A 24,988-nucleotide genomic window follows, 5' to 3' on the forward strand; every position below is an offset into this window, starting at 1 on the left:
TATTTGCACCACGCTCGAGTGGCAACACGCACTCCTTCCCAATTATATGTGCTAATATATTTTTTCACTTTTGCAGAATCCAGCAACAAAAAATGCAAACACCTGGCAAAAACAACTCTCAGAAAAGCGTCGGATGAGAAAGCTGTTGCTGGCTCCACCTTCAGCTGCACCCACTGAACTGCACCACACCTCGGTATCTATACTTTCCTTCTCAGCTCTACGACCCATCACAACCTTCAGTCTCACGGAGTCAGGATCCAAAACTGAACCCCACCACTGAGCGGGGATGCGGCCGTGGGGAGCGGGAGGTGCTCCCGCGGTCGGGGCGTGTCAAAGGGGCCCCTCCCGCGGATCCACCGCCGCCTCGGGTCCCGTTCCCGGAGCTCCGTGCCCTGCCCCGTCCCGGGGTCTCGCCGCACTCTCGGGGTCCCCGCCCCAAGGCCCCCGCGGAGCCACTCGCGGAGCCACTCGCGGAGCCACTCGCGGAGCCCCCGCGGGCACCCGGGGCAGGGGCGGGGAAGGGCGGAGCGGGCTCCGGCCCGGGAGCGGTTCCGGGTCGGGAAGGCGGGATCTACGGAGGCAGCGGCCCCGCGGAACGGCGGCGACATGGTGGGGCGGGGGGCGGCGGGGACGGGGGAGGGCGCAGCGGCCCCGCGGTGGGCTCTGACCGCCTCTCCCCCCGCAGCGGTTCCGCTTCTGCGGGGACCTGGACTGCCCCGACTGGGTGCTGGCCGAGATCAGCACCCTGGCTAAAATCGTTAAGTGCCCGCGCCCCCCGCGTCCCCCTGCCCGCCCCCTCCCCGCCCCGGGCCCGCTGCTCACCCTCCTTATTCCCCGCAGTCCTCGGTGAAGCTGAAGCTGATCTGCGCCCAGGTGCTGCGGGACCTCCTGGGGGAGCCCATGGAGGTGAGTGCGGGGCTACCGCGGTGGAGGCCAAGTGTTTCAACACTGCAGTGGCATAATCAGCAATATTAATTAATTTCATATTCTTCATGCAACCTCTGCAATAAGAATGCTACCAGCCACTGCTAGTAGCAATACTATGAATATTAAATGTTATTAGTATTAATATTAAGGTAAGAATTTTGAGTATTAATGTTGGTAGTGAGTGTGTTACCTGGTGTTTACCGTGATGCTCTGCTCTCCTGCAGTATGAGAAGATCCTGAAGCTGACCTCGGACGCAAAGTTAGGTGAGCACTGCTGTCCTTACTGGGATACCCCCATGGAGCCCCACTCTGGGGCTGGGCAGCGATTCGGCTGGAGTTGCCTTCCCAAGGTGGCAGAGCTCACCCTCCATCCCCTCCGCAGAGTCAGGGGACGTGAAGGCAACCATCGCTGTCCTCGGCTTCATTCTCTCCAGTGCAGCCAAGCACAATGTAGACAGCGAGTCCCTGTCAAGTGAGCTGCAGCAGCTGGGGCTGCCCAAAGGTAGGGGGGACCCTCAGGGTGGCACCACGGACCAGACCTGGTGGGATGTGCCCAACGCAGTTCCCAGCGCTGCCTTCTTCACGCTCAGATGCAGGGCAGGCTGGAAACTGTGCTGTCCTCCATCACCTCCCTGCTGTGCCATCCATCCCCGGGGGCTCCTCAGGTGCTTTGGTGGGGTTTGGTAACTGTAGAGCTGGTTTGAGCAGGGGGGTTCTTGTCTCTCCTCACGAGCAGAGCATGCCAGCGGGTTGTGTCGTTCCTACGAGGAGAAGCAGAGCTCTCTCCAGGACAGCCTCAGGGCCTGTAGCCTGCGATGTGAGTGGGATGGTTGGGTCTTAACAGGGTTTTGGGTGTTGGTGGCAGTCACGCTGCTGGAGTGAGCCAGGGTGCTGATGCCACCCCCACTACCCACCCCAGTGAGCCAGCTGGGCTTGGTGCGCTGGCGGGTGGATTACACCCTCAGCTCCAGCGAGCTGCAGGAGGTCAACGAGCCCCTGGTGCATTTGACGTTCAACGTGCAGAACAGGGAGTGCCCTAGAACTACGGCTGTCTCTGTGACCCTCTCGGCTGACAAGTTCCGAGTGCTGCTGGCAGGTGAGGCTGGAGGATGGGTGACAGCGAGGACCTCCAGGGCTATGGGGGATGCTGGGAGGGATGCTGCTGGGGATGTAGCGGCTCCCCCACAGCTCCATCCTCTCTCTGCAGAGCTGAAGCAAGCCCAGACCCTGATGAACACCCTTCTCTGAGGAGCCAGCCTCCCATGGTGGGAGTCGCGGACACCGAGTTGCTGGGTCGGATCTGGTGCTTCTGGCTGGGAAGGGGGATATTTCCCTGCTCTCCTGGCTTCTAGGGACGCTCGGGGTAGCTTCAATAAAGTCCCGGTGACAAAGCCGAGCCGTGTCGTTCTGTGTCTCCCCGCGGCGGGGCCGCCCGGCAGGACTACAAGCTCCGGCATCACCGCGCAGCCAATGGGAGCGTGCGCCGCCCGCCGCGCAGCCAATGGGAGCGTGCGCCGCCCGCCGCGCAGCCAATGGGAGCGTGCGCCGCCCGCCGCGCAGCCAATGGGGGCGGGCGGGCGCAGTCGGAGCGGCGGGCGGCAGCGCGGTGGCGGCTCCGCGGTGCGGTGGCGGCGATGCCCGAGTGCCCGGAGCTGCACCTCGCCGGCTGCTTCATCAACGGCGTGTGCGGCGGGCTGGTCTTCGCGGGCGGCGTGGAGCGCTCGGCAGTGGGCCGCGGCCCCGAGGTGCCGTTCCGCAGCGAGGCCTACCGCATCTCGGCCCTTGCCCGGGGCAAGGAGCTGCGGCTGACGCTGAGCGCGCTGGACGCTGCCGCCGCCGCCGCCCCCCCGCCGCAGGACCTCGTGTTTCGTTTCGGCATGTCGGGGTCGTTCCGGCTGTGCCCAGCCGCCGAGCTGCCCCGCCATGCCCACCTCCGCTTCCTCACCCGGGAGAGCCCCCCGCGGGCCCTGTGCTTCGTGGACGCCCGCCGGTTCGGGTCCTGGCGCCTGGGGGACGCCTGGCAGCGGGAGCGCGGGCCCTGCGTCGTCTCCGAGTACCAGGCTTTCAGGTGAGCGCCCTGGAGGAATGCCCCCTGGTTGGGTTTGGCTGCTTTTCCTGCACAGACATGCCCAGGTGACTCTTCTTTTTGCCCCATGCTCTGTTGCAGGGAGAACGTGCTGAGGAACCTGGATGACAAGGCTTTTGACAAGCCCATCTGTGAAGCCCTCTTAAACCAGAAGTATTTCAATGGAATTGGGAATTACCTGCGTGCTGAGATCTTGTACAGGTAAAGTGGGTTGAACATCTGCTGACCTACCATGGAGGTTTGGTCTCCAAGAGTTTGCTGGAGCTCAATGGCTCTTTGGCTAAGCTGGCTGTGCCTCCTCACCCTGGTAGATGCAGAGGGTGCCAGAACCAAGGGTTCAGGCTTGTGTGTAACTCTTTCAGGTTGAAGATCCCTCCCTTTGAAAAGGCTCGGACTGTGCTGGAGGCCCTGAAGGATCAGAAGCAGGAGAGGAGGAAGAAGGTGAGGAATACCAGGTGCTTTCACAGTCTCAGAAAGCTCAGAAGGTGGCAGATGTTGTACCAGGGGTTTGGTTGCCTGTGGCCCTGCAGGATGAGCTGTGCCCAGCTTCTGCCTTCAAGAAGTCCATGAATATTTTTAGGGTGGGTGAGATGGAAGAGATGAGGGAAACAAACACCTTGCAAGCTTAAAATCTCCAAGAAGGCTGTAGTAGAGCCCAAGGTTGTTCTTGTGGCCTTTTAAAGTGACTATTTTAAAGAAACCTGAAGACAAACTACATGACCTGAGGGGTGTTTTTAAAACTGCTGATGTTTTTGTGTGTTAGCCCTCTTTCATGTCTTTATAGCTAAGTTGGAAGCCCACAGTGAGGTGAGCTCAGGGCTGGCATGAGAGTGTGGCAACTCATCCTCAGGAGGGCAAAAGACAAAGAATTTGGGTGCTGTGGGGGAGGAGAGACCCCGAGGAGGCAGAAGTAGCTGGCAGGTGACTTTCCTCCCCTTCTCCACCCTTGCAGGATCTTTCCCTGACACTGAGCAAGAAGGTGAAGCTGATGCAGAAGAACCCAGATCTCCTGGAGCTGTGCCACACCGTGCCCATGGAGGTCATCACGGCAGGTGAGGCGACAGGACGGGATGCTGGGGAGCAGGGCCAGCTGGGGGAGGCTGGGGCTTTGCATTCCCGGCATCAGGAGGTTTGGGAGGGCATCCCGACACCATGATCATGGCTTCTGCTCTGATTCTGTCCTTTCCCTCTCTCCCTTCCCAGAGAAGCACCTTTTGGACCCCGAGCACTCGGATAACTATGCCACCTTCAAGAACTGGCTGCAGTGTTACTTGGTGCCTGGCATGAGCTCCCTGCGTGACCGCAACGGCAGGACCATATGGTTCCAGGTAGGTGCCTGGGGTCACTCCCAGGGGCTGGGGGCCCCCAAACCGCCCCTCCAGCCCATTTTCTGCTTGCTGAGACTCCCAAGCGTTACACTGTGTGGCTGGAGATCTCCCTCTCCACCAAGCTGCTGGGCATGGAGGTGACAAGGACCCTCTGTGTGGTGGCCAGCTGGACAAGGGGTGGTGGGCAGTCTGGAGCAGATGGAGGGAATGAGGTCTGGAGCCCTGTTCCTCCCTCCTGTGCCCTGTGTCTGTGGCCTTGCAGGAACGGGACTAACAGGAGAGTCCCCAGTGCACAGGCAGAGCAAGCCTGACTCTCCTGGCTTCCCAGAGAAATGTGGCTCTTTCCCTATCACTGCGAGAGGGAGAAGGGGCAGGGATTCTGCTGCTGCTGCCTGCAGAATGACTGCACCCCAGTCAATACTCTGTCCCTTCCTTGCAGGGAGAGCCTGGTCCCATGGCTCCCACAGGTGAGTGTCCTTTCTCCTGCCCATGGGACCCACTCTTGCTCTGGAAGGGCTGGACACTGAGCAGCCCTGTCTTTTCTGTATAGCACAAGGGCACAGGCAGGAGCAAAGCCCCTCTCCCTGGGGTGCTGACAGGCCTGAGACAGCCGTTGGCACCAGGGGACAGAGCCCATTTTCCCCGGGGCTTCCTACCAGCATCCCAACCTGCTTGGGCACAGCTGTTGCGCTGGCAGGATGGTTTTTCACCCTGCAGTTCCTCAGTGCTCAGCTCACATCACCCAGGACAGCATCCCTGCAAGCGTGTCCCTCACTCCCCCTGACCTGGGCATGTCCTCTCATGCAGGGCAGAAGCACCAGAAGATGCCCCGCACAAAGCGCGCTCAGCTGAAGGCAGACCCTGAGGCACTGACCCCTAAGGTAAAGCAGCTTTGTGGTTGTGTCTGGCTGTCCTGTTCCCCTTAACCTTGCTCAGGCTGCTCCTGAATTCATGGTGGTGATCCCATATGGAGCTTCTCACCCTCTGTGGTGCTCCAAGCACTCTTCTGCTGCTAAGCTGCAGCTCTGATGTCCACCCAGGTCACCTCACGCGCCTTGAAAAGGCGCCTCAGGGCTGCAGCAACCCCCCAAAAGTCAGATGAGAAGGAGGAGGAGGAGGCTGAAGGGCCGAGGAAGGGATGTGCTCGCCAGAGGAGGAGAGGGACCCCTGCTCCAGCCTTGCCTGAGCCGGAGGTGCTTCTCAAACCCAGAAGAAGCCGCCGGATGTCTGCACGCAGGGGCAGAGGTGAGGCTGCAGCCCCTGTGGCTTTCAGGTGCACGGGTGGGGGCTGTGGGAGTGCTCAGTTGTATCAAAGGGACTGAGGGGTGCCAGATGGCAGGAGAGGAGCCAGTAGGGCAGAGCCAGACACTCCCTCGCCCTTTGACTCCTCATTTCCCTCTCTGTTTTTCAGGTGCAGTCCCTGGCATGTGAGTGCTGCCCACTGCCCACCTCCTGAGGGGCATTTAGTGGCCCAGGAGAAGCTCAGGGAGGGCTTGGCCAGGGACGTGCGTTAGTGATGGGGGAAATGGAGCTTCTCTGTACCTGTGCTCGCAGCTGCTTGCTACTGTTGCATCCTGCAAGTGCGTGAGGGAGAAGCTGGGCTTGGTGGTGGGGTATTTTCCTGCTGTCCAGAGGCATTAGAGGGGAAGAAGAGCCAAGACCTTACATTGTGCTGGACTCTGACTCTGCCTAAAACTGGGTTCTCTCTTCCGTTTCTGGCTGCTGCTCCACTCACTGTTTTTAGCTGACTAAATAATAAAATATTTTGTGTAGAAATCACTGTGCATGCCTTTTCATGCTAAGGATAACCCCTCTGAGGAGGACACTAAGGGAGCAGCAGCTACAACAAAGCACCTGGGAGGAGGCAGGTCAGTGCAGTTACCTGGAAATAAGTTAAGAAAACAGGCTGGAGCTTGATGTAACTCTCTTTATTTATTTGTGTTCTCCATCTGCAAGGGCAGTGCAAGGGGCAGGTGGAGGAAAGGGGGAAGGAGTAGAGTGTGTTTTTTATAGTCACTGCTAGACAAGATGAAGGCTGAGACACAGGAGCCACTGTGGAAGCTGCTGCTCCCCAGGGCCCTGGGGCTGGAGCAGAGCCCATGCAGGGCCACCAGCCTGTCCACACCCTTATCCACACTTCAGCGAGCTCAGCACTGAAGCCCACATACCCTGGTTGGGCAGTGGGCAACTGTCCTCCTTCCCTGAGGAACACGGCTGTTCTCAAGCGCTGCTCTCCAGGGTGTGGGACACGGGGACACTGCCCTGCTCTGGAACTGCTTCTTGTACAGCTCTTGGGATCGAGGAAAGTTCAGGCTGCGATTTGAGCTCACAGTGTTGGTCCAGGTTGCTGCAGGATCAGCCACAGCGGTGGATGGTGTCACTGGCTCAAGACCAAGAGGACAGAGAGCACGCAGAAGGGTGTGAAGGAGAGCCTCAAGCCCTGCTGCCCCAGGGGCAGGGTGCCCTGTGCAGCTGGCCGCTCCAGGAGGTCGCAGCTGAGGAGGAAAGCACATGAGGTTGAAGGGACTGATCTCCATCCCCATGCACACCCAGCCCTTTGGCACAGATCATGGACTTACAGCATCGCCTCCTTAACGGGGAGGGAGGTCTGGAGCCAGGCAGTAACCGTGCTGCCATACGCCTCGTAGAGCCGAACCACCACGGCTTCAGGTCTGCCCTCAGCCTTTGGGGACAGTGCAGGTGGGAGTTCAGACAAATGAGACAGGCACAGCCTCTCCAACTGAAGTTGTTCTGCTCAGCCGAGCCTAACCACCACTCAGTGTGGAGGAAAGAGCAAGCCATGCTCGACAACAGCACCTCAACCCCCTCTGCCCTCCCCACCTCTGCCCCGGCACCTGCCTGCTTGACAGTCTCCAGCACGATGGCAGGTGAGCTGACAGAAAAGGCACTCCAGGCTGGGCCCTGGGCAGAGCTGGCTGGGACCGTGTGGAGGGGGAAATTCAAGCTGTAGGCACGCTGAATCACACCAGCCTCCTGGAAGGAACCTGCATCACAAGAAACTCTAGCCAGCCTCGGCACGTGCACAGTCAGAGACACACTCAGCCCAAGGCTCAGTGGTGCAACCCCACCCTGTGTGTTCCTACAGGGCCTGTCACTCACCCCAGTGAGGCATCACAGCGTAGGTGAACTGGTGGTGCCCAATGTCTGCTGTGGAATCAGGGGACTTGGGTGCTCTCAGCCTAAGGCAACGAGATGTTAGTGAGACTGGTGTCTCGGCAGCACCCACTGCCACACAGAGTAGAGCCAGAGGAGCGCTGTGACAACTGCTCCCCTCGCTTCCTTGAGGCTGGGCCCAGGGGTGGAAGCAAACATGCAACAGCAAACAGACCCTAGACAGTCCCAGAAGCTTAAAAAGCTTGGGTGTCTTCCTGTGAAAATTGTGGCTGACAAGAGTCAAACTGAAATATACAGTTTCTTTTAGCTTGGTATGCACTTGTAACACTAACACTGCTGTTCTTTCCCTTTCATTAAGCCTTCCCTCCTGGAGTATGTTTTGGCCAGCAAGAGAAAAATCTGATCTCTCCTGAATTACCTACGAGCGTAGCTCACAGGAATTAGTTATAATGTAAGTCTGCCAAATTCTCAGACAACAGACACCCATCAGACTATTTATTAACTATGGTCATTTAGGACCAGGTGTTGCCTTGACTTCCAAGAGACACCTCACAAGACAAAGTACCTGCAGCAGCTCCCCCCTCATCCATCTGTAACTCACAGAGAGAGGCTGAGGACGTTCCTGTGGGCTGATGCCCCGTATTTGCAGTCGTTCAGCAGAGCCACCCCGAAGCCGTGCTCAGAGAGATCCATCCACTTGTGAGCCCACACCTGCAGCAGGTACCAAGGGATGGGCTCACTACAGAGAGCCACTGCCAGGAGCAGGAGCAGCTCGGTGCTGGGACCAGGCCACCTTCCCTCTCACCTCGAACCGAGCCCAGTCCCAGGACGTGTTCCAGTGTGTTGGCCGCTGCACGTGGCCAAACTGGATCTCGTAGGTGGCGTTTGTGCTCCGGACCTGCACAGGGAACTCCACCTTCAGGAACTTGTGAGCCTCCTTCCACTCAACCTAAATGTGGGAGCAGAAGGGCATCACCATGGGGTCCGACAGGCAGAAGCTGCACTTTTCCTTCCCTGGTGTGCAGCAGCTGGCTTGCACACAGCCAACATAAGCTACAATAAAACCACACCAGAGTCTCAAAACCAGGATGAATTCTTGTCCCTCAGGACCTCCCCCCACCCTCAGGCTGCCCTCCTTTAAGGCAGAGGAGGACAGGCAGTGGGGAGTTCCAGGGGAGAAAACAGGAGGGGGAACGTAATTCCTGCCACACAGGATGTTGGTATCATGCAGCAGCCACGGGCCAAACCTGGGTCAGGAAGCGGAGGTACGGGCACGTGGCATCCAGGATGATCTCCTGGGTTAAGGTGCTGCTTTTCCCGACCTGCAGGGAGAAGCTCACACTTCCTCGCAGGCCCCCAGCCAGGGTGATTTCCAGAGGCTTCAGCAGTGTGGTCACTGGCTTCCTAGACAAAGGAATGAAGGCAGAGATAGTCTCAGCCTAGTAGATCCAGGTTCCCAAATCCCAGTCCAGCCTCCCACATAGGAGGCATTCACTTCTCCAGAGTGAATGCTCTCTTACAGCTAGGACTGGCAGGGAGACAAGAATCTTAGGGTAAAGCCAAAATCCAAGTGCTGCCTGCACTGCTCCTCTACCTGGTTTCCAAGTGATAATCCATCACATCCCAGGCATCCCAGTAGAGGGGAACATCATCAAAGAGTGCAAACTGGTTTGCATAGCAGCCCTCTGGGACTGCCTCTCTGAAAAAAAGTGGAACAGAGAAACAGCAGCATCAGAAGGGCTGGCAGTGGACAAGAGTGTACAGTGAGAAATCATCCTGGGAGAGGTTTGAGGAGCCCGGGGCCAGTGACTGAGTGACACAGACCTCTCGGAGTCCAGCAGCCGAAGTGAGGTCAGGTGTCCCATCGTGTCCAGGCAGACAGCAATCACCCCATTCTCCATGGTAATGGAGCCATCCTCCTTGGGAAAAGGCCAGAAACAGGTGTCACAGACCCACAACTGCAGGAGCTGAGTGCCTCAGTTGCAAATTTACTATGTGGATTTGCAGGATGCTGGATTCCTTAGATTTGTCCCCAATCAACCTTTGACACAGGGAACGTGGATCTGAAGAAAACTGCCTTGTGCTTACCTGCTTCCTCACTGACACAGGCTGAGAGGGCAGCAATGGCTCCCTCACTAGAGCATAGCCCATGCTGGGGACTGTCACGAGAGCTGGAAAGCAAAGAGGTTCTATTCCAACATCAGCCCCAGACTGAAACCTCAGTCACACTGTGCTGCCCTAGCGCTCTCACATCAGACCTACTACCTCCTTTCATACCCTCCTCTTCTTCCTTCATACTTCAGGGGACTTTATTCCATTTCAAGTTGTCCAAGGAAGACTTTGAACAGCCAGTAAAGCCCTCCCCAGGGCAGGGAGAGGCAGAGTATTCCCTTGTTAGCTGACTCTGCCCCTGTAAGAAATTCTGATACAAGAGTTATCCCAGGTCAGACATACCCAAAGTCTCTGTTCCATCTGGCCCAGGCCTGGAGATCACCTCGGTGCGTTCCCAGGGCAAAGTGTTCAACACAAGGGTGCTTTCAGTGCTCCCTGCCTTGGGCTGCAGCAGATCCCTGCACAGGGACTGCACAGCCTCCTCCTGCAGCTCAGCACCAATCCTGCGGATCTCTGTACAACAAAAGGGCCTAAGTTGGATCTGAGAGAGCTTCTGGTGCTCCTGTGCAATGTACACACACTTTATAGCCTGCCAAGCTACAATTACTAATTATCATTAATTATTATTATCTATTAGTGAGTAATTCAAGTGTATAATTATTCTTAACTTTGTTATTACAAGATTACAGCGAGCTATGCCAGCTCAGCTGGAAAATTCTGGTTAACTAAGCTCCTGCAAGCACTCATGAGCAGGCAGGAGCAAACCTTCGTGGAGGTCTACCCTGGCATGCCAACAGCAAGCAGAGAAGTCAATAAATTGGGATGGTTTTCAATCCCTTGGCTCCCCTGCTAATTTAACACTATTTCAGACACATATCTGCACAGGCTCGCCCTGGTAGTCCAAGACTGAAACTGCTGCAGCCCCACCAGGCAGGACCCAGTGTGCTCTGGCAAGTAAGTGCCCTCTTAGCCAAACTTCTGCTCACCTGTGTAGTATTGCAGGGCATCCTCAACCACGAGCTGGATACAGCTGCCTGGCAGGACATCGTGGAACTGGTTGAGTAGCAATAACCTAAAAGAGAGCAGAACCCAGGAGAGGATGCAAGAGCATCGTATTTGTTCTGGCTTAGAACCAACCAGAAAGTTCTTCTCTCAAACAAGAGCCCTGTTTGCAAGCCAGACAAACTTAATAACTGTTCCTTATACTCCCATTAGCCAACACTTCAGAGAAAGGGATTTTTTCCATAGCATCCTTTAAATCCCTTTATGTTAGGGCTTGTCAACTGTCACCTTAGTAAAGCACAACCATGGGGAGTACGAGCTATTTCTTTTTATCCCCTAAGGCTACCAGATACGTTGTTGCACAAGTTCAGACAAGTCAAAACTGGGGAGGAATAAGCTTAGGTTGGAAATGAAGCTTTCAGACAGCACAGTAGTGAGGGTTTGAAGTTATCTTCCAACAGGAGAATCAAGCAAACCACTGAACGCTTTCCAGGTGGATCCCTGATCAGTTCATGGACGGGGTTACAGACAGTGGTAGGTAAGCTACATAGAGTGTTGCACTACTGAACCCTCTCCCAGTACCAGCAATGCCCCTGTACTCACTCCCTCACCTCCAGAGCCGCTGCAGTTGGCTGGCAGGGTACTGGAACACACTGTCCTGTGCCACAGCCAAGGTGCTGAGCACTTCGACGTCATGGAGTATCCTCTCACACTCTCGATTCCCCTTCTTTATCTGGTATAAAGAATATATATATTCTTATATATATATATATATATATATATATATATATATATATATATATATATATATATATATATACACACACATAAAAAATATATGTATTTCTTGAGCGTCAGGAAATGGGTAGCTGGGAGTAGATCTCTCACATCAGCAGCAGAAACCCAGCTCCAGTGCAGGAAGGTTGGTTACTTGTAGGTGTCATGAATTTGCATGGCCTGAGCGTGGGGAGCCTCACCTGGGCCTGGGTGGTGTATGTGCCATTGTGCAGCTCGAGGAAGAGCTCTCCCACCCAGGTGCACAGCTGTGATGACTCCTTCTCCAGGACAGAAAAGAGCTGGTCAGGAGTTGAGATCTGCACCCTGTGGGAGAGACACAGGTACAGTGATGAGCCTGGGACATGGCTAATGTTGCATCCCATCTGGAAAGTTGACGCTCCTGGAACCAAGGCCTCAGAAACTTCAATACAACTATACACAGTATTCCCCTCACCCTCCTCCTACCCCCCTCCTGCTCTCCTGGGACCCCTGAACCTCTCCTGTGGACATTCTCCAGACAGGGACTGACTGCCAGGCACAGCTGCTGTGCTGGACACTCAACCCATGACTATACCGAGGGCTCATAAGCAGTCCATGCCTGCCCTGTGTACCTGTTCTTACAGCTCTTGATGATACAGAGACCCATGAAAATCCTTCCCCCTCTGCTAGCCTGTCTCTCTGCCTTGCTCCCTTTCTTTGGGCACTGCTGAAGGCCAGGCTTGGCTCAAAGCCAGTGCTACTGCCAGGAGAGAAGAGCTTTCCTCTCACCTTGGCAGCCCATCTGTGTCACTCATTCTCTTCATCCTATCCAGCATCTTCTGTGTGGGGCCCCCTCCTCCATCTCCAAAGCCGAAGAGGAACGCGCTGTGGTTCACACATCCTTTGTCCTTGTTGTTCTTCACTGTCTTCAGCACCTGGAGGGATTTTTGGGCAGCTGCAATCCCCTGGCGCCCATCCCCAGCTCCCACAAGAAAGCCAGGTCAGCCTTTAGGGTGCAAAGCCCAGTCCTGCCCCTCCTCCCAGGCCCAAACTGCCAAAATCAGGCACAGGCACATCTCAGAACCAGGCAATCCTGCCTGCCAGGCACCCAGATGACCTTTGTCCAACAATGCTGCCGGCTATTCCGCTCCCTTCCCAGGAGGCTCCAAGGGGCGGGCAACTTCACATGCAGGTCTCACTCACCTCCTCCACATGCCCATGCATCCCATAGGAGTCACCAGGAGGGAAATGGGTCAGGACTCGGGAACCGTCAATGCCTTCCCAGAAGAAGGTGTGATACTGGAGGGGAGTGAAAGGACAATGTGGTACACAGGGGACAGACATTCCAGAGCCCCCTGAGGATTGAAACTGGGCCTTTAGTTTCTCTCCATGAAGCTGCAGAATGTCCTGATGGATCAGTGTAAGGAGACAGTTGCACAAGGACAGGGAATGCCCCAAGGGCAGGGTACAGCAGGGAGAGGCTGGATTTCCTGTTTGTTGGACCTGCACACAAGTCACAGCTCCTTGTCTGGAAGCAGAAGGAACTTACAGGCCAGGGGCCCAGTGCTGGAATCTCTAACCATGACCTTTTTCTCCCCTAAAGTCTGACAGGACATTGCTACCACCAAAAACTGGTGGCTTCTGGAAGCAGAGCCTGTGTCAGCTGAGCTGAAGGACTGTGGAACCGACAGGTCCAGCCCTGCAGAAGGCTCCAGCATCCACACATCCATCCCCTGAAAAGAAGGGAAGCACAGCTCACCGGGAAGGTATTCACAAGGTTCCAGCTGAGCTTCTGTGTGAGGAACCTCTGAATCCCACAGCCACGCATCAGCTGGGGCAGCTGGGCTGAGTATCCAAACGTGTCCGGCAGCCAGAACTGGGAGGAGAAGAAACAGGAGCAGAGGGAGAGAGAAACACATGAGTCAGGCAAACCTCATACACAGCAAGAAGTGAAAGGAGATGGTGTGCAAGGAAGGTGTGCTGGAAGAGAACAAGTACCTCTGTGCAGATTCGGCCAAACTGCTCCTGGAAGAACTGCTGTCCCTGGAGGAACTGCCGCACCATGGACTCCCCACTGGGCAGGTTCCCGTCCTGGGGGAAAGGCACAGGGAGTCTGTGAGGAAAGCCAGGCACTGGGGAAGGGGAGGTCTTGTAAGATCCCTATTCCCATCCACCTGACCTGGAGATAACAGGGAGGAACTGAAGAGAGCTCAGCAGAGGGAAAAAGGAGGAACACAGCTCACTGAGTGCAAAGATCCTTTCTCAGAGAATGATATGGGAGAGGGATTGTATTTTTGCTAGGTTAGACACTTCAGCTGCTGTTCCTAGGCTTGGAGATCATCACCAACCAAACAGGCTCAGCAAAGGCTCTGCTGTCCCCTCCAGTGCCAGGCCCAGTCCCAGAAGGATGCCACAGAGGGGATTTGGCAAGCCAGGCTCACCGTGCTACTCACCATTTCCACCCAGGTGCCTCCAACAGGAACGAACTGCCCCTTGGCCACGAATTCCAGAATCTGTGCATAGAGCCCAGGGTACCAGCTCCGCACCCACTCAAACTGCTGCGCCTGCCAGAGAACAGAGATCAGCCTCAGCTCTCTACCACTCCACACCCATGGCCCTCCTCTCTGCAACACTTCTGGTCATCCCCCCATCTCTTTTTGCTGGAGAAGCAACATGCCATGAGCAGAGGAGAGGTCTCCAGAGAGAGATCACTGACCTGGGAGCAGGCAAAGGTGAGCTCCGGGTTGCGCTCCATCAGGCGGACCACGGTGACCCAGCTCCGAGCACACTTACGGATGGTCTCCTCATAGGGCCACAGCCAGGCTGCGGGGACAGACATGGCCCCACCATAGTTATTACTCAACACAAGCTCCTCCTGGAGCTAGAACCCCTCTGAAACCCCTCCTGGGACAGTAAATCGAGGGGTGAAGCTCAGCAGATGGAAGACAGCAGTCTATAATTCAGCCCTCATCCCCCAGCCCCATCAGTGCTCCAAAGGGCACCCCACACTCCCCTGCCTCTGTGAAAAATCAGCTGTGTGCCTCAGGGCATGGTATCCAGTGCCTGAAGCCCAAGGGCAGCCCACTCTCCCCTTGGGCAGCATGCCCTGGCCTCCATGTGAGCAAAGAGGGAGTGTGTGCTGCTCTCACCAGAGTCAATGTGGCAGTGCCCCATGGCATGGATGGTGTGCTGGCTCTCGCCGTTCCTCTGGCTGAAGATGGACGCAGCCAGGTCACGGGCAGCAGGGAAGGTGGAGGGGTCCGTAACATCACACACATTGACCATCTGGTTGGCAGTGTACAGTGCCTGGAAACTCCTCTGGTTTTCCTCCCCGAGAAGCTGGGGTTGGGAGGCATAACAGTTTTACTCAGGCCACTGTATCAGCTCATCACCTGCCTCAGGGAGAACCTGGTACCTCCTTCCAACATCTGTCTCAGTCAGTGGTACCAGGTAAACACCATGTCCCTGCTTCACAAACGTGACCTTATGCCTTTTCTCACATGCCTTCTAAATCCAAGTTATACATGTGCACATCCCAGGGGACTCTGGTTAACAGATCCTGCTTTGGAGCAGAAAGTGGATGAAAAAACACCTATGGCTTCCCTCTGTTCAGTTTTCCCCTACTCTAGAATATCCTGAGTTAGAAGGAACCCACAAGGGTCATCAAGTCTAGATAGAGTCAATTGTGCTAAAGCAGAAGCAGCAAACATATTCTCCTTCAGGGTCTCAGGTCATGGAACAGCAGGAGGAAGAGACACAATGAAGTTATGGAAAGGGTGAGAGAAGGGAAGAGAAGGAGCTCCCATACCCGGGCCATGTCCAGCAGTATTTCCAGATCTACCAGCAGTTCGTAGACATCTCTGTTGAAGACGACCAGCTCAGCCTTGTTCAGGGTGACCCTCCTGTCTGGGTCAGGAGGGGCAATCATGCTGCCCTTGCCAGCTCCAAAGAGCCCATTGCAGGCCAGCTCCACGTACAGCGTCAGGCTGTGGGACCAAAAGGAAACCATCAGCAAGCAGGTCACAAGCACCAGGACACAGATGAGGATGTCTCACCCCGGCCTCCTGTCTTCCAGCAATACCAAGCTCACCCAGCGGTGAGGAGCTCGACTGACCACCCACCTGTGGGGCTCTGACTCTTTCAGGCTGCTTGTCAGGATGTAGCTGGTCTTCTCACCTTCCTTAGTCAATCCCTGCACAGGAAGATGGCACATTCAACTAAAGTCCAGCTGGATGGAGGGGTCTGGTCCCATAATGATTCCCACAAGAACAACCAGCACAGAAGCTGCTGCTGCCCCAGCAGCAACATAAACCCTGCAGGTACCACCACACAGCAGAGCAGGGATGTAAAAAGTTGCCATTCTGTACATAGCAGGGCACCTGGCACACCCCTGATCCATGCCTCCTTACCTGGACAGGCTGGGCATCTCGCCACACCATGGCCTCCCCATCGCTCTCCCAGAGGAAGTGCACTTCCCGCCCTGCCCATGCCAGGGGGATGCTCAGCTCCACCTTAAACCAGCACGTCTCCCACCTGGAAGAGAGCAAGTAGCAACCTCAGCCCACAGTGTGACCTTCTCCCCAGGGAAAGCACACTTCCTTAGAGCCTCCATGGAGACAGCTGAGTGAGGGCAGCCCACGAGTTTGATGGGATTCAAACGCAACAATGCCACCTGTCCATACAGACCTGATTTAATCTATGCCCCTCTGGGACCCAGAGGAACAGTCAGTGGCATCTTGTCTGACCAATGCTGGGATAACAATCTTCTCCCAGACCTGACAAAGCAAACATCCCCCACCTAAGCATCAGGGACACAACCATGATCACAAACAGCTCTCAGCAGAAAGGATCCATGAACTGGGCTCTTCACTCTCCTGGGAAACTGACACACCTTGGGTTGTTTCCTCATGAAATCTCCCTAAAGGCTTCTGGGCAGACACCTTCGAGCACCCAGGGGGAAAAGGATTATCATCTTCTTTCTTCACCATTAAGAACTCGTGAGGACTCACACACACACACACACACACACACACACACACACACACACACACACGAGACATGAGCTCCAACCCCACCACGATCACAGCACCACCGAAATCCTGTACTCACGTGGGCCCGAAGGACTCTCCCACTTCAGCCGGCCTGAATTCCCCCACAACAGCCTCATCGTAAGAGATGCGCCGCGGAGTCTGGAAGCAGGAGAGCGATGCCGGTGGACAGCGATCCCCAAAAAGCCTGAGGTCGAAGATGGCCAGGACATATTAGCGTGGTCAGTCCCGCAAGGGCGAGCCCGGGGGTGGGACAGGGAGCACCCTGTTCTCCACAGCTGCTACTCAACACCCTCAACAGGATTAACAAATCACAGAGTAATGAAGCGCCGTGTTAGAGAGGCTGGCGGAGCGGGGAGGGCTGGGGGGCTGTGCCGTGGCTGTCCGGGGGGTGTGTTTTGTGTGTGCGATTTATTCCCTCGGTGTGTGTTCACCGAGCCCCCCCGAGCCCCGGCAGCGCCCGAGGGCAGGGTGCCCCCCCCCCCCCTCCCAAGGGGACACACACGAGCTGGCCCGGCCGCCCACCAGCGCCCTGGGGATGCCCTGGAGAAGGAGGAGGAGCGGAGAGACCTCCCCGCCGCCCACCTGCCCCGCAGGTTGCAGTCGGTGAAGTAGGTGTCGGAGACGAACTTCTCGACGCGCTCCAGCGCCGTGCGCCTGTGGCGGGGCGCGGCCATGGCGGCTGTGGTGGGACCCGCCCTGCGCGGCGCAGGCGCGGCCCGGCAGTCCCGGAGCCCGGAACCCCGGGATCCCGGAATTCCAGAATCCCGGAATTCCAGAATCCCGGAATCCCAGAAACCCGGAATCCCGGAACCCCGGAATCCCAGAACCCCGGAATCCCAGAAACCCGGAATCCCGGTTCCAGCCGGGCCGCCTCCGCCTCGGGGGTGCTCCGCGGGGCTGAGGGCCTGTCCCGCCGAGTGCTCCCCGCGTGAGGAGGCAGAACCCGCCTCATCGCTGTCCCTCAGCCTAAGCGATCCTGCACCCACCTCTCCTCCTCCTCCACGCCCCCGCTTCGCCTCAAAATCGCCCCCCTCCCAAAATGCCACTCTGTATCATCGGGGGGAAGGAAGAATCTGTGCACCATGCTCAGCCCCGATGCTTTAGTGGAAACACCGTGCCACACTCAAGTTTAAAACATTGGTATAGAGATCACGTGGGTCGTGGGCCGAGGATCACGTTACGGAATACAAAAAGCAAGATCAAATAAAATGGGGAAAAAAAAAAAAAAAAAGAAAAAGAAAGCTGACCTCTGCTGTTGTCCAGGCTGGGAGCAGAGCCGGGATGCCGGCGGGAGCACCGGAGGCAGAGGTCTCCCCGCCGTGTGCCCTGGCCAGCCGCCCTCGCCCCAGTGACATGCAGGCACAGGCTCCTGGGACAACACACCCACCAAAGGCAGCAGCAGCTGTTACTTCTAAGCTGGTCAAAAGTCTAGATCACCCAAAACTTTCCCTTCCGGATCACCTTGAGCATACAGCAGGATAAAAAAAGGGGGGAAGTAGCGGGGGAGCATGCATGACACCTTTGAAGTGGAAGAGGACACGCGAGAGCACCTCCCTGGCTGGTTACAGCAAAGCAGGAGAAATGAGACAGGTGACTTATTGCTGGCAATGTGTGAATATTCCCCATTGGGGGCTCTCTTCCCTCTCTTTCCTTTCTCCCTAGGAGGCTCCTGTTCCAGATCTGCCTGCTGTGCATTGGCTGCCAATGAGTAGTGGCCCCTTGGGGGGCCACCTGCTTTCAACCCTGGCTTCAGGTCCCCCTCTGGCCCTGCTCCCCAGCCTCTCCCTGTGGAAGGGAGGGAGCTCCAGTGCCAGGAAACAACCTGGAACTGCATGATCTTTAAGGTCCCTTTCAGCCCAGGACATTCTATGATTCTACGAACCTGCTGTCTTAGAATTCAATAAATCCATGGAAGAGGTTGAAGCAGTGGCAAAGCCCTGCCCGTGGCTCCCCATCCAGGGACGAAGGAAGCCATGCTGGGTGTGTAGGACTGGCAGCACGGATTTGTGCAACGAAATCTGCCCCCTTTGAGGAGACAGTGCAGTTGTGGCTGTCGTGGCTTACAAAGTCAGTGCTGACTTCTTTATTTTTAAAATCAGAATCTTCCCATGTGCTTTAAATATTTGCCAGTGTTACACTTATCTGCTTAAAAAAATACATATCCCATATGTAGATTTCAGGAGTGAAACACACTGAGACCCCCCTACCCCTCGCTCTGCTCTTGTACACACACAAACACACACACATGCAGAGCAGCTCTGTCAAATACTGGTTTGGTACTTCCCATGGTGTTTTCTCCAACACAGAAAGGGAAAAATGTATCAGCACAATCCTCTCCAGCTAAGTAGCTCAGCAACACTTCCCAAAAGTGAAGATCCTTGGAGCTGGAAGATGAGGTGGATAAAAATTACCCACCAAAAAACCGCCCCCAAAAATAAAAAAATTAAAATTTTATACTGTATATTTATATCTCTCATAGGCTGCTTATACCTCAGTTGTTTAACCCCCAAACACACATGCTACCTTTGCTTTTTCCTCTTGGATTGTGAAGCCAATCTTATAAAATTCATACACCTCCCTTCCCTCCCCTTCCCCACCCCAAAAACTGTATATTGCACAGTGCCTTTCAGATCAGGGACAGGGCTGTGGGTGAGTGAGTGTCTTCCTCCAGTTAAGAACAAAGACATTATTTCTTTTATTTACAAAAAAAGGAGAAAAAAGTTTCCACACAAAAGCACTACAATGGTAACTCCCTTTGGTAAAAAGTGTAATAAATGTCTCCATCGGTCTGTCTGTCTGTCAGTACTAATTATCAAGCCACCTGGTACTATGGTACACAAGAAGCTAGTACAGTTATGCTAGCACATAGAGCATACTTTCTTTAATTAAAAAAAAAACAAAACAAAACAAAGCAAAACAAACCAACCAACCAACAAACAAACAAAAACCCCCAAAAAATTGACAATTTGTACATTTATTTACAAAAAAGGAGGGTAACATGTTAAAATCGTGTTGTTCTCTGCTGTGTGTGTGTACGTACATGTGTGTGAAAAGCTGGTGCATGGCACTAGGAGAGTCTAGTAAACAAGCAGGTACAAAAAAAAAAAAAAACCAAACCAACCCAAAATAAAAATAAAACAGTTCCACTGGCACTAGAAAGGACAGACCGATCTGCACGGGGTGAGTCCAGCCTGGGAGGGAGAAGAGGGAGCGAGAAAACCCAGGGTCTGCTGCCCCATGGCCCCGTGCCAGAGCCCATAAAGGGAGGAGAATCCAGTGGTGACAGGCACCTGGGGATTTTGGGGACACATCCAAGTGGTCCAGTGATGGAGAGCATCCAGTTCTCCTTCCTCGCCGCTTAGGGCCTCCGGGGAGTCAAAGCCTCAACGCTGCTGGTGTGTACGAGCTTGTTGTGTTTCTCTGGGATGGCTCAGTTCAGAGAAGGGTCCTTCTCACCCAAAAAGGGCCGGCAGCCCCTGGTCCTAGGCGGAGATCCACATCCCCACAGGGAATCCCGCTGGTGACGGGTTGTACCAGCCACGCACTAGTCAAGTGGCCACGTGTTACGGAGATACACAGTGAGGGGAGAAAGGCGTCTTCCTCCTTCCCTGGATGCGCGCGCACACACACACACATCTCCCGGGCTCTTCCCTCGCCCCGGGGGACCTTTAGGGTGTCTTGAATATTGTGCTGTATTTGACACGGTACTTGTTGATGCTGACAAAGTGCAGGGTCTCTGTGTCACAGGTGGTGGTGCAGGGCACCAAGCCCTCCAACCCTTCACCCATGAGCCACTTGTTTGTCTCGGTTGCCATTTCGCGGGGCACGTGCTCCTTGGTCCATTTGTCCACCCAGGCCTGGAACCGCTGGTGCAGCCGCTTGCTCACTCTTTCGTGGGACTACAGAAACAGGGAGAGGTGTTAGAAAAAGGCAGCTTTGGCCCCCCAGACTGCAGCATTACACAAAGCTTGGCTACTGGTTGACAAGGGGATCAAACACAGAGGGAATTTGTAACGCAGACACTGGGAGGGACAGACAACAGAGGGAAAACTCTGATTAAGGTCTCCCAGCTCTTCCTCTCCAAGAAAATTAGTAGCAAAATGTGCTCAGAAATACCAAAAGGTTTATGCTCTTTGTTTAGTACAGCAGCTTTCAGGCTGGCAATACAGAACATATCCCATGGGAGTATGAAACTTGCATGCCCAGCTCAGAGTCCCTTCTGCATTGCCCAGAAGGTGCTGCTGTCTCCCTTCTCCTCCAGCACCCAGGACCAGGCAAGCCCTGCTCTTCCCAGCCCTCGGGGTCTGTCTCCAGTTCCCACAGAGGGGTACAGTTCTCAGGAAAGAGCAAGCTGAACATGCATTACACATATTGGGGACACAACTACTATGGAAAATTAAGACTTGGGTCAGGTCTAAAAGGCTTGAGAAGCTCTGGCTTAACAGAAACATCAGGAGAGGAAGAACTGTGCACATTTTGGAGTAAAAGTGTCTGCCTAAGGAACGTAAAATCCCAGACAGATGGTATAAAGCCATGGCTACAGTCATAATTGAAAACAGCCAATATAATTAAGCCTCCGGATTAAAATTTATGGATTTTATTATTTGTTTTGTTCTTCTCCCAAAGACTGACTGCTTTGTGGTGTTAACTGCTGAATCCAATAGATTTGTATCCAAAATACAATGTAACTTCCACAGATCCTTCAATGTATTCCAGTAATCAAGGGCTATGCTGCACGTTATATATTTAACACTTCAAGAATCTGTGTTCAGGTTCTCTGTTTACGAGCTTAACTTTTCCTTGAGGTTTGTGCCAGTTGAATGGGACAGATGGAATTCAATCAAAATCCTCACTATCAGCGTTTCAAAGAGTCACTACTGCAATAAAACATTCATCTGAAGTGGATGCGAGTTTAACAATTACTTTAAAACTAACGAAATAAAACCATTATTTGTATCTCATCAGGAAGAAACGTGGTAAGTAGTTGTTTTATGAATCTAAACACATGACTGAAGTTGATGGAAATATTCCCATGGGAGGAGAAAAGGAGAGTTGTCAAAGCATTCAGACGACCAAATCAGCTTTCTCCAACGGAATCCTCCTGAATTTCACCAATCCAGAGTCACAAGCTCTTGTCATCTTGACTAAACCCAAATCTTTACAGCTCCAGAGCAGCTAGAGAGGCAACGCTTCCTTCCCCTCCCCTGGGTCCCAGGAAACACCAGCAGCCCACCCCAGTTCTCCTGCTGGCTCCTACCTGCTGAGCTCGCAGCAGCGCGGTCCTCCTGTACATGTAATCCTCCGATTTGATCACGTACACCATCTTGTAGGAGTTCAGTTTGAATTTACACTCCAGCTTGTCCAAGCTCTCCACGTTCTCCATGGACTTCTTACTGTTTCCTTCCTTCCCTTCCTTCTCCTGCTGCTCCCGACCACGCTGACACTTACGGATCCGCCTCAGATTCCTGCAAATCAGAGAAACGCTCTTGGAATTAGTGCTCAATCTCTGGCACTAGCAGGCTGGATGTAGCTGGTGGATCTCAAGGCCAGGCTGGATGGGGCTTGGAGCAACCTGGCCTAGTGGAAGGTGTCCCCGCCCATGGCAGGGAGTTGGAATGAGATGGTCTTTTAAGGTCCTTTCACAGCTCAGCCTGGCCACTCACCTGGGCAGAAAGACAGGTTTCTGGGCCAGGTGCTCCCGGAGCTCAGGGGAGGTAGAATCGGAGTTGACGTAACGCTCCACATAGTCTGACCAGCGCTGAAAGCAAGCACAGAGCACACATCAGCCACTGCCTTCCCACCAGATATGGGATGGTTAAGGACGCTAAGCTGGAAGTCATACAGATGGACACAAGATCACTTTTGAAGGCTCTGTGCATCTTATCCCCAAAAAGGCAGGTACAATGTTTCTCTATAGGGTTTTGAGCATTTTCTAACACAAAATAAGCCAAGAAGAATTTGCCTGCTCATTGAAAGCTTTATGGCATGCTTTGATGTTTCTTTGTCTTGTGCTAACAGACCACATCACCAGTCAACTGGACACACTGGTCCAGTGCAACGTTGACCCTCACAGCCAGCTCTCTGGACAAGCTATCCATACCTCTGCTTCCACAGGGTCATCTGAGTTCTCCTCTTCTGTATCCAGAAGCTCAATGGTTAACTGAACTTGACCTCTGCTCTGAATGAACATCAGCTATAAAGAAAGAGCAGAAGGGACTTCAGTAATGTTTGAAATAGAAAAAAACACCTTCACATCCCACTGGGGCAAAGGGAGAATGAAGAAAGTTGGCAGACTTTTAAGGGAAACCCTCTTGAGCCCCCAAAATGAGTCTGAGGGCAAGGGAAGAGATATTATACACTGAGGCTTTTATCCAAAGTACTTTACAGGCTCAGAAAGGGCCTGACCACTTCCTGCCTCTTTGGCAAAGGAAGTATGGATTTGATTAGCACAGGTTTATTAGCAATGTATGCAGGCAGCAGGGATTTAATGCCCAGGCAGTAGTAGCAAATCTCCCCACAGTCAACAAAATTGAGACACCAGAGAAACAGGAAAGTTTGAACTACCAAATTAAAACCAGTGACAGCCAAGCAATCAGTATGATACAGCCCAAAGCTGCTGTGAAGCACAGGGGATACTGACTGGTGTTCCAGGAAATACATTCCTCCTTCAAACCTCATTTCTGAGGGGCCCTTACAGAAGCATTAACCTGTGTCCCAAAAGCTGGCAACACGTGTGCCGGTTCTGGCTGGGATGGGGTTAATTTTCTTTGTTTTTGGCTGCCTGAAACAAGGGTCTTTTTTTTAAAAGACTGGTGCCTCTCCCTCCTTAAAGGGCTCGTGCTGCTTTTACACTGTGGTTCACAGCCCAGCTGTACCTTGAAACAGTTCTCCTCCGACATGAGCTGCTCAGCTTTGCGCTGGTACGTGGCCTCCAGAAGCGTACGAGAAGACTGGGAAGCGAGGAGACCTCCCGTGGCTCCGTTGCTGTTCTCTGACAGGTAAAGGTCTGTTACCTGCACGCAGATTTCGTCGCTCACTATGTGCTGGAGCTGCAAAAAGGAAGAACAGGGGCAAGGTGTTTGCTGGGGGAGGCTGCTCCATGACCATCAGCACAGAATAGAAAGAAATAAACCATGAACGCTTGGTTTAATCTCAAGCAAAAAGAAAAAAAGAAGTTGAAAAAGCATGAGTTTAGCTTCTTCCAGTTGCAGATGATCACTGCTGCTCGTAAAAAAGCCATAATAGCTTTAAAAAAGATGAGGAGGGTGAAGTACAACTACTCAGAGAAAAACTACAGGCAGGGAATATTCTGATCAGCAGCAGGGGAGGAAGGGCTAGTGTGCTGTGACACAGTGTATCCCCTCCTCACCAAGAGGCTGCTGCTGTATTTGAGGGGAGAGGTGGGAGGTTTAGGATCAAATCCATATTTTGTACAAGTTTAAAAATCAAAAGTCTCTCCGACTGTCTTCTGAGTTCAGTTAATCTCTGGACTGAAGGGCTTCTGAAGAGCAACTCTACCCTTCTGAAAGAGGAAGGGCCTTTCAGGCCATTCCACTTTAAGCCCCTTGTGTTTGTTTTTGTTCTTTGTAGAACAAAAAACACACAATAAGAATTTTTCCCTTGCTCACACATTCTTCCTACCAGCCCAAAAAAAAGGACTGGAGTTTAACAGCCAAAATGAGCTACTCTGGCAGCCAGATAAAAAGAGACAAACGTTTTTAGAAAAGGTACACACTGCTCCTACAGCACTGATGGAAAGCAAAGGAACTATTTAAATGTCATTTAACTTTTTTCCAAAGTTAAAGCTAAATTAACTCTGGAGATGCTTTGAACACTTACATCCTAAAACATCCAGAAAACAATAAGAACTCTGTATACATGTAGAGGACATTCTCAATAATTTAAATGGATCAGAAATGACCTTCTGCCACGTCTCTACGTGACGGATAAAAACCACCTTGAATTTCCCTGCTTTACCCCTGAAATTCTCCCTTTAGGCACACAACACTCTGCCTCCAGTGTGCAGAAAACAACCTGCCCGCTTTCTCCACCCCGCCCCACCTACTTCCCAGGCTTTGCTGCAGTCACCTGTCGGACGATGCTCTGGATCAGCTTGTCCATGGTGAAGGCAATGTAGGCGTGGATGGTGAACATCTCGCGCAGGGAGTCCTCGTACTGCGACGAGTCCATGTTCCCATCCAGGAGGTTGCGCACCATGTCCAGGAAGGCCGGGTAATAATCCTCAACATCAATGTCCACTGCAACAGGAGAGAAGGGGAGAGATGAACATACCACCCTCAAGAAGGGTCGCTCTGAGTTCTGGTCCTCAGGTGACCCATTCAAGATGAAGAGTTACTGGAATAGGGTTAAACTTGTCTTTTATGAACACGATTAACTCCTTTTAAGGCCACAGTTCTTTCCTTAATCTCTTGCTTTCTACCTCTAGCCTCCTCCATGAGGTCTTTATTTCTAAAAGACTTTTTAAGAAAAGTTTTTAGTTAGGAAGCTTGAAAGATACTTTTGGTATGTAAGTGTAAAATGAAAGCTTTTATGAAATAACTGCTGCATATTATCCTTCTGCTATTCAAGTC

The 24,988-nt window shown here is 53.6% G+C and overlaps 4 protein-coding genes across 7 annotated transcripts in view; 2 read left to right on the forward strand and 2 right to left on the reverse strand.

The window, feature by feature from the left end:
• Positions 1-515: 515 nt before the first annotated feature.
• COMMD4 (COMM domain containing 4) lies at positions 516-2,330 on the forward strand. 2 transcript variants are annotated; one of them, XM_032700661.1, is made up of 8 exons: positions 516-609; positions 686-757; positions 841-906; positions 1,152-1,191; positions 1,310-1,429; positions 1,664-1,744; positions 1,847-2,023; positions 2,135-2,330. In XM_032700661.1, the coding sequence occupies exons 1-8, from the start codon at positions 607-609 to the stop codon at positions 2,173-2,175; spliced, it is 600 nt and encodes a 199-aa protein (XP_032556552.1). In that variant the 5' UTR covers positions 516-606; the 3' UTR covers positions 2,176-2,330. The 2 variants fall into 2 exon arrangements, with proteins under 2 accessions (XP_032556552.1, XP_032556553.1); XM_032700662.1 differs by lacking the exon at positions 686-757.
• A 231-nt stretch (positions 2,331-2,561) lies between these two features.
• Positions 2,562-6,117, forward strand: NEIL1 (nei like DNA glycosylase 1). Its single transcript, XM_032700660.1, has 9 exons — positions 2,562-2,995; positions 3,095-3,214; positions 3,376-3,454; positions 3,966-4,065; positions 4,217-4,341; positions 4,781-4,808; positions 5,149-5,222; positions 5,382-5,586; positions 5,753-6,117. The coding sequence occupies exons 1-9, from the start codon at positions 2,562-2,564 to the stop codon at positions 5,770-5,772; spliced, it is 1,185 nt and encodes a 394-aa protein (XP_032556551.1). The 3' UTR covers positions 5,773-6,117.
• A 136-nt stretch (positions 6,118-6,253) lies between these two features.
• On the reverse strand, positions 6,254-17,105 carry MAN2C1 (mannosidase alpha class 2C member 1). Of its 2 annotated transcripts, XM_032700101.1 has the most exons (26): positions 16,980-17,105; positions 16,456-16,581; positions 15,756-15,879; positions 15,468-15,538; positions 15,155-15,332; positions 14,496-14,685; positions 14,063-14,169; positions 13,800-13,910; positions 13,345-13,437; positions 13,106-13,222; positions 12,550-12,645; positions 12,136-12,281; positions 11,568-11,691; positions 11,202-11,323; positions 10,575-10,660; positions 9,931-10,101; positions 9,565-9,647; positions 9,301-9,395; positions 9,071-9,175; positions 8,724-8,880; positions 8,282-8,425; positions 8,078-8,187; positions 7,462-7,541; positions 7,201-7,346; positions 6,921-7,024; positions 6,254-6,836 (listed from the first exon to the last, which is right to left on the reverse strand). In XM_032700101.1, exons 1-26 carry the CDS (start codon positions 17,069-17,071, stop codon positions 6,719-6,721), a joined length of 3,096 nt encoding a protein of 1,031 aa, XP_032555992.1. In that variant the 5' UTR covers positions 17,072-17,105; the 3' UTR covers positions 6,254-6,718. The 2 variants fall into 2 exon arrangements, with proteins under 2 accessions (XP_032555992.1, XP_032555993.1); XM_032700102.1 differs by lacking the exon at positions 6,254-6,836 and having other exon boundaries at positions 7,197-7,346.
• Positions 17,106-19,068: 1,963 nt separating this feature from the next.
• Positions 19,069-24,988, reverse strand: part of SIN3A (SIN3 transcription regulator family member A) — a 32,202-nt gene continuing 26,282 nt past the window's right edge. For both annotated transcript variants that reach the window (XM_032700100.1, XM_032700099.1), the window contains exons 16-21: positions 24,486-24,655; positions 23,273-23,446; positions 22,498-22,590; positions 22,061-22,155; positions 21,655-21,862; positions 19,069-20,296 (exon numbers count right to left, since the gene is read on the reverse strand). In XM_032700100.1, the coding sequence (XP_032555991.1) occupies positions 20,066-20,296; positions 21,655-21,862; positions 22,061-22,155; positions 22,498-22,590; positions 23,273-23,446; positions 24,486-24,655 (971 nt within the window). In that variant the 3' untranslated portion in view covers positions 19,069-20,065. The remainder of the gene's footprint in view (positions 20,297-21,654; positions 21,863-22,060; positions 22,156-22,497; positions 22,591-23,272; positions 23,447-24,485; positions 24,656-24,988) is intronic.

The sequence above is a fragment of the Chiroxiphia lanceolata genome, chromosome 12 (assembly GCF_009829145.1).
Source record: "Chiroxiphia lanceolata isolate bChiLan1 chromosome 12, bChiLan1.pri, whole genome shotgun sequence".
NCBI classification, from domain to species: domain Eukaryota; kingdom Metazoa; phylum Chordata; class Aves; order Passeriformes; family Pipridae; genus Chiroxiphia; species Chiroxiphia lanceolata.